Source organism: Heptranchias perlo, chromosome 4 (genome assembly GCF_035084215.1).
Source record: "Heptranchias perlo isolate sHepPer1 chromosome 4, sHepPer1.hap1, whole genome shotgun sequence".
Lineage (NCBI taxonomy): Eukaryota > Metazoa > Chordata > Chondrichthyes > Hexanchiformes > Hexanchidae > Heptranchias > Heptranchias perlo.
In genome coordinates this window covers 138598651-138613016 of record NC_090328.1, presented here as the reverse complement: position 1 = coordinate 138613016, position 14366 = coordinate 138598651, and the positions used below count along the sequence as shown (strand labels likewise).

Genomic DNA, 14366 nt, shown 5'->3' with positions numbered 1-14366 from the left:
ATAAAACACTGGCTAGGCCTTAGCTGGAGTATTGTGTTCAATTCTGGGCACCACACTTTAGGAAGGATGTCAAGGCCTTAGAGGGGCTGCAGAAGAGATTTACTAGAATCGTACCAGGGACAAGGGACTTCAGTTACGTGGAGAGACTGGAGGAGTTGGAGTTGTTCTCCTTCAAACAGAGAAGGTTAAGGGGAGATTCGATAGAGATATTCAAAATCATGAACGGATTTTACAGAGTAAATAAGGAGAAATTGTTTCCAGTGGCAGAAGGGTCAGTAACCAGAGTACATAGACTTAAGGCGATCGGCAAAAGAGTCAGAGGTGACATGAAGAAACATTTTTTTAACCCAGCGAGTAATGATCTGGAATGCACTGCCTGAAAGGGCGGTGGAAGCAGATTCAATAGTAACTCTCAAAAAGGAATTCGATAAATGCTTGAAGGAAAAAACGTTTACAGGGCTGTGGGGAAAGAGCAGAGGAATGGGACTAATTGGATAGCTCTTCCAAAGAGCCAGTACAGGCACGATGGGCCGAATGGCCTCCTCCAATGCTGTCCCTACATCGATAATAATACTCCAGCTGAGGCCTAACCAGTGATTTATAAAGGTTTAGCATAACTTCCTTGCGTTTGTACTCTATGCCTCTATTTATAAAGCCAAGGATCCCGTATGCCTTTTTAACAGCCGTATCAAATTGTCCTGCCATCTTCAAAGATTTGTGTACGTAAACCTCCAGATCTTTCTGTTCCTGGATCCCCCTTTAAAATTGTACCATTTAGTTTATATTGCCTCTCCTCATTCATCCTACCAAAATATATCACTTCACACTTCTCTGCGTTAAATTGCATCTGCCATGTGTCTGCCCATTTCACCAGTCTGTCTATATCCTCCTGAAGTCTGTTACTATCCTTCTCACTTTTTACTGCATTTCCAGGTTTCGTGTCATCTACTAACTTTGAAATTATGCCCTGTATACCCGAGTCCAGGTCATTAATATATATCAACAAGAGCAGTGGTCCTAATACTGACCCCTGGGAGAACACCACTGTATACTTCCCTCCAGTCTGAAAAACAACCGTTCCCCACTGCTCTCTGCTTTCTGTCCATTAGCCAATTTTGTATCCAAGCTGCCACTGTCCCTTTAATCTCATGGGCTTCAATTTTGCAGACAAGTCTATTATGTGGTACTTTATCAAATGCCTTTTGAAAGTCCATATCTACAGCATCAACTGTACCAACTTCATCAACCCTCCCCGTTACTTCATGAAATAACTCAACCTAGTTAGTTAAACACGATTTGCCTTTAACGAATCCATACTGGCTGTCATTGATTAATCCATGCGATAATTATTTTTGTCCTGGATTATTGTGTCCCCACCACCTACATTAGGCTGACTGGCTTGTAGTTACCTGGACTATCCCTCTCCCCTTTTTTGAACATCTGATTGGACTCTACCAAAATTTCCCCCAATAGCCACACAAGGCCCAACTCACAGTGTGGATGTAACAGTGGTGAGCCTCACCTGTTGGCCACACGAATTGGAAAATTGCAGACACGGTGTCTGTGGTTTCCCGATAACACAGTCGGTGAAGGAGGTGTCCCCACCACCCATCCATACTGAGAAAACTGGCCATACAAAGTCACCCCTATAAACATTGGGAATGTTTAAAAAGCTTTAAGTTGAACATTTAAGTTTATTGTGTGCAGTGGTATTTCATTAACATGTTATCTGTGTCATTTTATTCTTTAATGCTGTGAAACTCTGATAGTCTTTTCTCACAAAGTTAATTTCATTGCAGACTGTAATTGTTCACATTACGCCGGTGGATGATCAGCTTCCCAAAGAGACACCGGAGGTTGTACGCCATCTTGTTGTCAAGGAGACTGAGATAGCGTACCTGACAAAGAACCAGTTGCATTTCACAGACACAGAGTCGCCTGACAGGGAGATCATATATACAATAACAACCCCGCCATTCTTTACTTCAATACTTGGGTAGGTACATGCAGGCCAGAATCATTCACACATTATAAGTATGCTAGATTATTATAAATGACATCATCATACCCGGCAAAATATTTTGCAGTTTTGTTTTGGTTCACTTTGTGATTGAATAATATATAGGGGAAGAACTGCTCTAGCCACAATGTGTGGTGATACCATAAATTTAATTGAAAAAGGATGTGCTTACAATGTCACTAAATTTAGCAATTCCCTTATTGGCAGATGATTGCAAAATTTGGCACATATAGATTAGAGTGACTGATCAGTATCATAGTAGGTACAGCACAGGAGGCGGCCATTTGGCCCATCGTGCCTGTGCCGGCTCTTTGAAAGAGCTATCCAATTAGTCCCACTCCCCTGCTCTTTCCCCATAGCCCTGTAATTATTTTCACTTCACATGTTTATCCAATTCCCTTTTGAGGTTACTATTGAATCTGCTTCCACCACCCTTTCAGGCAGTGCATTCCAGATCATCACAGCTAAATCAAGCAGGAAACGCACGCACGCTTCCGTCCGGAAGTGCGCCGACTGCCATATTGGGTGAGGACAAACAAGAGGCATCCTTTATCCACACCTGAAGCAGACCCTTGTCTTTTGCAATGAGCCTAAGCCCTGCTTTACGTCCCAGTTCCAACATTGGTATTTACTCTGCTCCCCTGAGCGCCAAAAAATGGGCCTCCTCAAATTTCTAGGCCTGGGTATTATTGTGTTACAGGATTGATAGGAAGTTGACTAAAGGAAAGAAAACAGAGAGTAATAATTAATGGATGTATTTCAGACTGGGAGGATGCAAACAGTGTTGTCCTCCAGGGCTGGTATTGAGTTCATTGCTATTTTCAATACATATAAATGATATGCACTTGGGTATAGAGGGCATAATATCAAAATTTGCAGATAACACATCAATAGGTGGTTAACTGTGAAGAGTCCTGTAAGTGGCATTGGTACCAGTTCTGGGGCAGGAGGGACCTATAAAAGGTAGACGGTTGCATCTAAATAGGGCTGGGTCCAATGTCCTTGCGGGGTGGTTAACTAGTGCTGTGGGGGAAGGTTTAAACTAATTTGGCAGGGGAGGGAATTATGATGAAGCATCAGAGAGGAGAAACAAGGTGCCTGGAGGATTGGGGGATACAAACAACATTAGAATGAAGAGTAGTCCAGAAAGAGGACTGATCAGACAGGGGAAAGAATGTAAAGCAGATTAAGGCTGGTTTGGGGTGCATGCGAGTAAATGCACAGAGCGTGATAAATAAGATTGGTGAGCTGCAGGCCACATGGGGTTGTGATATAGTGGCAATAACAGAGACCTGGATCAAACAAGAGCCCTGCAAATTTTTTCCCTTCAAGTATTTATCCAATTCCTTTTTGAAAGCCACGATTGCATCTGCTTCCAGCACCCTCTCAGGCAGCGCATTCCAGATCATAACTACTCACTGTGTAAAACATTTTTTCCTCGTGTTGCCTTTAGTTCTTTTGCTAATCACCTTACATCTGTCCTCTGGTTCTCCACCCTTCTGCCAATGGGTACAGTTTCTCTTTTTGTTTACTTTATCTAAACCAGTCATGATTTTGAACACTTCTATCAAATCGCCTCTTAATCTTCTCTGCTCTAAGGAGAACAATCATTGCTTCTCCAGTCTATCCACGTAACTGAAGTCCCTCATCCCTGGAACCATTCTAGTAAATCTTTTCTGCACCCTCTCAAAGGCCTTCACATCCTTCCTAAAGTGCGGTGCCCAGAATTGGACACAATACTCCAGCTGTGACGATCCAGTGTTTAGAAAGGTTTAACATAACTTCCTTTAATGATGCTTCTGTTAATGTCACTTCTTAATAATGTGACTCATAGTTTTCATCCTAAATCTTAAAGTCTGTCAGTGTGGTGTTTGAAATCGGTCGGAGAGATTACGGAGCCAAAATTCCTCGAGTGCCACTCCACCACTATAAATGTTGGCCACAATAAAGTCAGAACTGACTTGGGAAAATGCTAGAATCTATTATTAAGGACATAGTAACAGAGCACTTAGAAAATCATAACATGATTAGGCAGAGTCAACACAGTTATATGAAAGGGAAATCATGTTTGACAAATGTATTAGGGTTTTTTGAGGGTGTAACTGGCAGAGTAGATGAGGGGTAACCAGTGGATATAGTATATTTGGATTTTCAAAATACATTCGATAAGATGCTACACAAGAGGTTATTACACAAGATTAGGGCTCATGGGATTGGGGGTAATATATTAGCATGGATTGAAGATTGGTTAATGGACAGAAAACAGAGAGTAGGAATAAACGGGTCATTTTTGGGTTGGCAAGTTGTGACCAGTGGGGTGCTGCAGGGATCGTTGCTTGGGCCTTAGCTATTTACAATCTATATTAATGATTTAGATGAAGGGACTGAGTGTAATGTATTCACGTTTGCTGACGATACAAAGCTAGGTGGGAAAGTAAGCTGTGAGGAGGACGCAAATATTCTGCAAAGGGATATCGACAGGTTAAGTGAGGGGGCAAGAAGGTGGCAGATGGAGCATAATGTGGGGAAATGTGAGGTTATTCACTTTGGCAGGAAAAATAGAAAAACAGAATTTTTTCAAATGGTGAGAAACTATTAAATGTTGGCATTCAGAGGGATTTGGGTGTCCTTGTACATGAATCACAGAAAGTTAGCCTCCAGCAAGCAATTAGAAAGGCAAATGGTATGTTGGTCTTTATAACAAGGGGGTTGGAGTACAAGAGTAAGGAAGTCTTGCTGCAATTATATAGGGTTTTGGTGAGACCACACCTGGAGTACTGTGTGCAGTTTTGGTCTCCTTACCTAAGGAAGGATATACTTGCCTTAGAGGGGGTACAACAAAGGTTCACTAGATTGATTTCTGGGATGAGATGGTTGTCCTATGGTGAAAGATTAAGTAGAATGGGCCTATAGTCTCAGGAGTTCAGAAGAATGAGAGGTGATCTCATTGAAACATAGAAGATTATAAGAAGGCTTGACAGGGGAGATGCGGAGCGGATGTTTCCCCTGGCTGGAGAGTCTCGAAATGGGGACATAGTCTCAGGATAAGGGGTTGGGCGTTTAGGACTGAGTTAGGAGGAATTTCTTCACTCAGAGAGTTGGGAATATTTGGAATTCTTTACCCCAGAGGGCTGTGGATGCTCAGTTGTTGAGTATGTTCAAGACTGAGATAGATAGATTTTTGGACTCTAAGGGAATCAAGGGATATGGGGATTGGGCGGGAAAGTGGAGTTGAGGTCGAAGATTAGCCATAATCTTATTGAATGGCGGAGCAGGCTCGAGGGGCCATAAGGCCTAATCCTGCTCCTATTTCTTATATTCTTATAATATCATTATGTTTAGAGCAGTTATGGAAAGGGACGAGGAAATATCAACGGTTAAGATACTCAACTCAATTTCATTGAGTTGAAAAGGGATCTGGCCCAGGTGGATTGGAAACAAAGATTGGCAGGTAAAACAGTATATGATCAGTGGGAGGCCTTCAAGGAGGAGATAGTTCAGGTACAGACGAAACACATTCCTAGGAGGCGAAAAGGTAGGACATCCAAATCTTGGGCTCCCTGGATGAATAAAGGTATTGAGATGAAATTGAAAGGAGGCTTATGATAAAAGGGTGTAAAGATAAACCCAGCAACTATAGGCCAGTCACTTTAACGCCAGTGGTGGGGAAACTTTTGGAAAAGATAATCCGGGACAGAATTAACAGTCACTTGGATGAGTGTGTATTGATTAGGTAAAGCCAGCAATTTGTTAAAGGCAAATCGTGTTTAACCAACTTGATAGAGTTTTTTGATGAGGTAACAGAGGGTAGATGAGGGCAATGCAGTTGATGTGGTGTATATGGATTTTCAAAAGTGTTTGATAAAGTGCCACATGGTAGGCTTGCTATTAAGATTGCGGCCCATGGAATAAAGGGGACAGTGGTTACAGAATTGACTAAATGACAGGAAATAGTGAACAGTGAGGAGGATAACAACAGACTTCAAGAGAACATAGACACTCTGGTGGCATGGGCGGACACATGGCAGATGAAGTTTAACGCGAAAAAATGCGAGGTGACGCATTTCAGTAGGAAAAATGAGGAAAGGCAATATAAACTAGAGGGCACAATTCTAAAAGCGGTGGAGGAACAGAGGGATCGGGGGGTATATGTGCACAAATCGTTGAAGGTGGCGGGTCAGGTTGAGAAAACGGTTAAAAAAGTAAATGGGATCCTGGGCTTTATAAATGGAGGCACAGAGTACAAAAGCAAGGAAGTCATGATGAACCTTTATAAAACACTGGTTCAGCTACAACTGGAGTATTGTGTCCAGTTCTGGGCACCGCACTTTAGGAAGGAGGTGAAGGCCTCAGAGAGGGTGCAGAGGAGATCTACCAGAATGATTCCAGGGATGAGGGACTTAAATTACGTGGATAGACTGGGGAAGCTGGGGTTGTTCTCCTTAGAGCAAAGACGGTTGCGAGGAGATTTGATAGAGGTGTTCAAAATCATGAGGGGTCCAGACAGAGTAGATAGAGAGAAACTGTTCCCATTGGCGGAAGGGTCAAGACCCAGAGGGCATAGATTTAAGGTGATTGGCAAAAGAACCAATGGCGATATGAGGAAAAACTTTTTTACACAGCGAGTGGTTATGATCTGGAATGCACTGCCCGAGGGGGTGGTGGAGGCAGATTCAATCATGGCCTTCAAAAGGGAACTGGATAAGTAATTGAAACTAAATAATGTGCAGGGCTACGGTAATAGGGCGGGGCAGTGGGACTAGCTGGATGGCTCTTGCATAGAGCTGGCACAGACTCGATGGGCCGAATGTTCTCCTTCCGTCCTGTAATTCTATGATTCTATGATAAATGTCAGGTTCATAATACAAATTCAAACAGAGTATAGAATAATTCATGATAATAATTCAAACATAGTATAGAAAGTGCAGAGCAGAATGAATAAGAGGGGCATATTTTTTATGAGAAATGAATAGTGGTTAACATAAAAGGGGAGTCGAAAGTCTTTTATAAACATATGAAGAAGAAAAGTATGGTCAAAGGAAGGGTGGGGCCACTTAGGGACTCGAAAGGAAATCTTGTGGAGGCACGGGGCATGGCTGTGGTACTAAATGAGTACTTTGCATCTGTCTTCACAGAAAAAGAGGATGCTGCCAATGAGAAGGGGTAGAGAAATTGGATAGGATAAAAATAGACAAGGAGGAGCTAATTAAAAGGTTGGCAGCACTCAAAATGTAAAAGTCACCAGGTCCGGATGGGATGCATCCTCGGTTGCTGAGAGAAGTAAGGGTGGAAATAACAGCGGCTCTGGCCACAATCTTTCAATCCTTCTTGGATGTGGGAGTGGTGCCAGAGGACTGGAGGGGAAAGGGATAAACCTGGTAAGTACAGGCCAGTCAGCCTATTGTCGGTGGTGGCAAAACTTTTAGAGATCGCGGGGGCGTCGGAGGATCGTGGCAGGTTTGCTTAGGGGGCCAGCGGGAAGCACTCATGCGCCTCCTGGCCCACCCTGTTGAAGTTGGCAGCTCCCCGGTTTCCCGAGCCCTGGGAAACCCAGCCAGCCAGATTTAAATGGCTGCCAAAATCTGAGGAACGCAGGCTCATTTAAATATTATAATCACTGACCCTCCTCTCCAATGCGGACTACGTGGCCACCTCCCAACCCACCGCAGTGAAACCGGAAATAGATGTGTTTGCAACGGTTTGGGCTCAGATTTTCCACTTTTAGCAATGTAACCACCCCCGCACCCCCCCCCCCCACCCCTCCCCACTCCCCCCCCCCTCACCTGCCTGTCGTGGATATGTTAAAATTCCCCCTATGATTCTAAGTGACTTCAGGTGGACATAGGTTAGTGGATTGGGCACTTCAATGTCAAATGAAATTTGTAGGGATAAATATAGACTCATAGAAGGTTACAGCACGGAGGGAGGCCATTCGGCCCATCGAGTCCGCGCTGGCTCTATGCAAGAGCAATCCAGCTAGTCCCACTCCCCTGCCCTATCCCCATATCCTTGCAAACTTTTTCCTTTCAAGTACTTATCCAGTTCTCTTTTGAAGGCCATGATTGAATCTGCCTCCACCACCCCCTCAGGCAGTGCATTCCAGATCCTAACCACTCATGTCACCTTTGCTTCTTTTGCCAATCACCTTAAATCTATGCCCTCTGGTTCTTGACCCTTCCGCCAATGGGAACAGTTTCTCTCTATCCACTCTGTCTAAACCCTTCATGATTTTGAACACCTCTATCAAATCTCCTCTTAACCTTCTCTGTTCCAAGGAGAATAACCCCAGCTTCTCCAGTCTATCCACGTAATTTAAGTCCCTTATCCCTGGAATCATTCTGATAAATCTCCTCGGCACCCTCTCCAAGGCCTTCACATCCTTCCTAAAGTGCAGTGCCCAGAACTGGACACAATACTCCAGTTGTAGCCGAACCAGTGTTTTATAAAGGTTCATCATGACTTCCTTGTTTTTGTACTCTATGCCTCTATTTATAAAGCCCAGGATCCCGTATGCTTTTTTAACCGCTTTCTCAAACTGCCCCGCCACTTTTAACGATTTATGCACATACACCCCCAGATCTCTCTGTTCCTCCACCCCTTTTAGAATTGTGCCCTCTAGTTTATATTGCCTCTCCTCATTTTTCCTACTGAAATGTCTCACCTCGCATTTTTTTGAGTTAAACTTCATCTGCCACATGTCTGCCCATCCCACCAGCCTGTCTATATCCTCTTGAAGTCTATCACTATCCTCCTCACTGTTCACTACCCTTCCAAGTTTTGTGTCATTCGCAAATTTTGAAATTGTGCCCTGTACTCCCAAGTCCATATCATTAATGTATATCAAGAAAAGCAGTGACCCATGGGGAACACCACTGTACACCTCCCTCCAGTCCGAAAAACAACTGCTCACCACTACTCTGTCATTGTCATTTAGCCAATTTTGTATCCATGTTGCTACTGCCCCCTTTATTCCATGGGCCACAATCTTAATAGCAAGCCTACCATGCGGCACTTTATCAAACGCTTTTTGAAAATCCATATACATCACATCAACTGCATTCTCCTCATCTACCCTCTCTGTTACCTCATCAAAAAACTCTATCAAGTTGGTTAAACACGATTTGCCTTTAATTGTCGCAACTAAATATTTTCCCACACAAGAAGGGATGTAGACTGACCACAAGGGAGACTGCCTGAGTTTATCATTTTTGAACAAGGGTGTAATATTTGCAATTCTCCAGTCCTCTGGCACCACCCCCGTATCTAAGGATGTTTGGAAGATTATGGCCAGTGCCTCTGAAATTTCCACCCTTACTTCCCTCAGCAACCTAGGATGCATCCCATCCGGACCGGGTGACTAATCTACTTTAAATACAGCTAGCCTTTCAATTACCTCCTCTTTATCAATTTTTAGCCCAGTCAGTATCTCAACTACATCTTCCTTTACTGAAACTCTGGCAGCATCTTCTTCCTTGGTAAAGACAGATGTAAAGTATTCATTTAGTATCTCGGCCATCCCCTCTGCCTCCATGAGTAGATCTCCTTTACAGTCCCTAATCGGCCACACCCCTCCTCTTACTATCCGTTTACTGTTTACATGCCTGTAGAAGACTTTTGGATTCCATTTTATGTTGGCCGCCAGTCTATTCTCATACTCTCTCTTTGCTCCTCATTTCCTTTTTCTATTCCCCTCTGAACTTTCTATATTCTATATGGTTCTCACTTGTGTTATCAACCTGACATCTGTCATACGCTCCTTTTTTTCCGTTTCACCTTACTCTCTATCTCTTTTGTCATCCAGGGAGCTCTGGCTTTATTTGTCCACCTTTGTGCCTCGTGGGAATGTGCCTAGACTGTACCCGAACCATTTCCTCTTTAAAGGTTGCCCATTCTTCAATTACAGTTTTGCCTGCCAATTTTTGATCCCGATTTACCCAAGCTTACTCTGTTCTCATCCCATTAAAATTGGCCCTCCTCCAATTGACTATTTTTACTTTGGAGTGGTCCTTGTCCTTTTCCATAACTATTCTAAACCTTATGATACTATGATCGCTGTTCCCTAAATGCTCCCCCACTGACACTTGCTCCACTTGGCCCACCTCATTCCCCAGAACCAGATCCAGCAATGCCTCCTTCCTCATTGGGCCGGAAACGTACTGATTAAGAAAGTTATCCTGAACACACTTCAAAAATTCCTCCCCCTCTTTGCCCCTTATATTATTATTGTTATCCCAGTCTATATTAGGATAGTTGAAGTCCCCAGTTATCACTACTCTATGGCTTTTGCACCTCTCTTTAATTTCCCTGAAAATTTGCTCCTCTATCTCCTTCCCACTAGTTGGTGGCCTATAGAATACACCCAGTAGTGTAATGGCACCTCTTTCATTTCTTAACTCTAACCAAATAGATTCTGTCCTTGACTCCTCCAGGACACCGTCTCTCTCCAGTACTGCAATATTCTCCTTATTCAATACTGCCCCCTGCCTCCTATCTTTTCTTCCCTGTCTTTCCTGAACACCTTTTATTCAGGAATATTTAGTACCCTATCCTGCCCTTTTTTGAGCCAGGTCTCTGTTATTTTTTTATTATTCATTCATGGGATGTGGGCGTCGCTGGCGAGGCCGGCATTTATTGCCTATCCCTAATTGCACTTGAGAAGGTGGTGGTGAGCCGCCTTCTTGAACCGCTGCAGTCCGTGTGGTGACTTTTTTTAGCGAGATTTTACAACTGAGTGGCTTACTAGGCCATTTCAGAGGGCAATTAAGAGTCAACCACATTGCTGTGGGTCTGGAGTCACATATAGGCCAGACCGGGTAAGGACGGCAGGTTTCCTTCCCGAAAGGACATTAGTGAACCAGATGGGTTTTTACGACAATCCGGTAGTTTCATGGCCACCATTACTGATACTAGTATTTTAATTCCAGATTTTATTTAATTAATTGAATTTAAATTCCCCAGCTGCCGTAACAACATCATATTCCCATGTGGCTATTTGCGCCTGCAGCTCACCAACCTTCTTTACCATACTTCATGCATTTACACACATGCACCGCAAACCAGTCCAAGACTTGCTTGTACTCCTTCTTAGCCTGATCCCACCACCACTGTACTATTACTTGCTCAAGTGCTATCTTTCTCTCCCGATTCTTTGTGACCCTTATTTCTCCTTTTCAATGCGATATCCTGGTGTCCATCCTCCTGCCAAATTAGTTTAAACCCCAACCCACAGCATATGTGGTAATACATTAGAGAAGAATAAGGAGAGGATGTAGACATTAAATGGCCAAACTCTAAAAGGAGTTGGTAAACAAAACTAGCAACATGTAGTTTGAAACGGCAGGAAGGACCCTTCACCAGCGCTATTCAAAGGGGTGATGCAGAACTTAATGGTTAGTTGTTGGTTTGACGTTTCAAGCTGTTGGTTAACTACTGGTAATTTCTTGGTGTTTTTCATCACTCTGGAAAGTTAAGTCGGCACAAAACAAGATTTTGCTGGTGGTGTTGGCTGCTTCAAATAGCTTGACTGCAGTCATGGGTGGTCTCATGGGTTGTCTTCAGGGCTGGATGAGGAAGGGGAGCAGCAAGGAAAACAGCAGACAGCAGAGAGCAGGAGCAACTGCCACAAGAGGGAGGAGGAGGCACTGCCCAGGAGGCTATACCCACTGTGGGTATTCAAGGAATACTTTGCCTACATGAACTTAACTGAGGACAATGAATGAGGCTCCTTCACTTTACAAAGGAGGCTGTCACTGAGCTCTGTCACCTGCTGCAGCCGCAACTCGAGCCTCACACCAGGGCATGGACACCACTGCCTGTGGCTGTCAAGTTCACTGTGGCCCTTAGCTTTTATGTCATAGGCTCCTTTTAGGCTGCAGCTGGTGACATCAGCAAGATCTCCCAGTTTGCAGTCCACCGTTGTGTCAGGGAGGTCACCAAGGTCTCTACACCAGGAGGAACACTTGCATCTCATTCCCCCATGGACAGAATGAAACAGGACGAGAGAGCACCATGCTTCACCCGTGTAGCAGGCTTCCCCAGTGTGCAAGGTGCCATAGCTAGCACACACATTGCCTTGTGTGCTCCCTATCATTGGCCTGGCATGTTTATCAATGGTTATATTTTGGGCACCTTGACGATACCTAATCAATCGTAAGGGATTCCACTACCTCAACGTCCAGCAGGTTTGCACTACAGGCAGCACATCATATAGGTCTGTGCCCAATATCCTGACAGCTGTCATGACTCTATCCCTGGACTAATAATCCGGAGACATGAGTTCAAATCCCACCAGGGCAGCTGGGGAATTTAAATAAAATCTGGAATAAAAAGCGAGTATCAGTAATGGTGGCCATGAAACCACCGGATTGTCGTAAAAATCCATCTGGTTCACTAATGTCCTTTAGGGAAGGAAACATGCCGTCCTTACCCGGTCTGGCCTATATGCGACTCCAGACCCGCAACAGTGTGGTTGAATTTAAACCACCCTCTGAAATGGCCGAGCAAGCCACTCAGTTGTATAATCCCGCTACAAAAAGACATAATGAGAATAAAACTGGACGGACCACCCGGCATCGGACCACTAGGCACCGGACACGACAAAGGCAAACCAAGCCCAGTCGACCCTGCAAGGTCCTCCTCACTAACATCTGGGGACTTGCGCCAGGATTTGGAGAGCTGCCCCACGGACTAGTCAAGCAACAGCCTGACATAGCCATACTCACAGAATCATACCTATCAGCCAACGTCCCAGACTCCTCCATCACCTTCCCTGGGTATGTCCTCCCACAGGAAGGACAGACCCACCAGAGGTGGCGGTACAGTGATATACAATCAGGAGGGAGTGGCCCTGGGAGTCCTCAACATTGACTCCGGACCCCACGAAGTCACATGGCATCAGATCAAACATGGGCAAGGAAACCTCCTGCTGATTACCACCTACTACCCTCCCTCAGCTGATGAATCAGTACTCCACCATGTTGAGCAGCACTTGGAGGAAGCACTGAGGATAGCAAGGGCACAGAATGTACTCTGGGTGGGGGACTTCAATGTCCATCACCAAGAGTGGCTCGGTAGCACCACTACTGACGGAGCTGGCCGAGTCCTGAAGGACATAGCTGCCAGACTGGGCCTGTGGCAGGTGGTGAGCGAACCAACACGAAGGAAAAACCTACTAGACCTTGTCCTCACCAATCCACCTGTCGCAGATGCATCTGTCCATGATAGTATTGGTAGGAGTGACCACCGCACAGTCCTCGTGGAGACGAAGTCCTGTCTTCACACTGAGGACACTGTCCATCGTGTTGTGTGGCACTACCACTGCGCTAGACAGTTTCAGAATAGATCTAGCAGCTCAAAACTGGGCATCCATGAGGCGCTGTGGGCCATCAGCAGCAGCAGAATTGTATTCCAGCACAATCTGTAATCTCATGGCCCGGCATATTCCTCACTCTACCATTATCATCCAGCCAGGGGATCACCCCAGGCATGCTAAACAGCGGAAGCAACATGCTATAGATAGAGCTAAGCGATTCCCCAACCAACGGATCAGATCAAAGCTTTGCAGCCCTGCCTCATCAAGTCGTGAATGGTGGTGGACAATTAAACAACTAATGGGAGGAGGAGGCTCCGTGAACAGCCCCATCCTCAATGATGGTAGAGCCCAGCACGTGAGTGCAAAAAACAAGGCTGAAGCGTTTGCAACCATCTTCAGCCAGAAGTGCCGAGTGGATGATCCATCTCAGCCTCCTCCTGAGATCCCCAACATCACAGAAGCCAGTCTTCAGCCAATTCTTTTCGCTCCACGTGATATCAAGAAAGGTTGAGTGCACTGGATACGGTAAAGATTATGGGCCTCGAAGGAGCTTTTTCCCTTCGTTGAGGATTCTATAACAAGGGGGCATAGATTCAAGGTAAAAGGCGGAAGGTTTAGAGGGGATTTGAGAGAGAACTTTTTCACCCAGAGGGTGGTTGGAGTCTGGAACTCACTGCTTGAAAGGGTTGTGGAGGCAGGAACCCTCACAACATTCAAGAAGCATTTGGATGAGCACTTGAAATGCCACAGCATACAAAGCTACGGACCAAATGCTGGAATATGGGATTAGAGTAGACTGGGCTTGATGGCCGGCGCAGACACGATGGGCCGAAGGGCCTCTATCCGTGCTGTATGACTCTATGACTCTATGACTCTAACATCCCAGCTGTAGTGCTAAAGACTTGTGCTCTAGAACTAGCCAAGGCTCTAGCCAAGCTGTTCCAGTACAGCTACAGCACTGGCATCTACCCGACAAAGTGGAAAATTGCCCAGGTATGTCCTGTCCACAAAAAGCATGACAAATCCAATCCGGCC

General features: G+C 44.9%; 1 protein-coding gene across 8 annotated transcripts in view; it reads left to right on the top strand.

The window, feature by feature from the left end:
- frem1a (Fras1 related extracellular matrix 1a) overlaps window positions 1–14366 on the top strand; it is a 337163-nt gene that overhangs the window by 108577 nt on the left and 214220 nt on the right. For all 8 annotated transcript variants that reach the window (XM_067983690.1, XM_067983689.1, XM_067983688.1 and 5 more), the window contains exon 11: window positions 1800–1996. In XM_067983690.1, the coding sequence (XP_067839791.1) occupies window positions 1800–1996 (197 nt within the window). The remainder of the gene's footprint in view (window positions 1–1799; window positions 1997–14366) is intronic.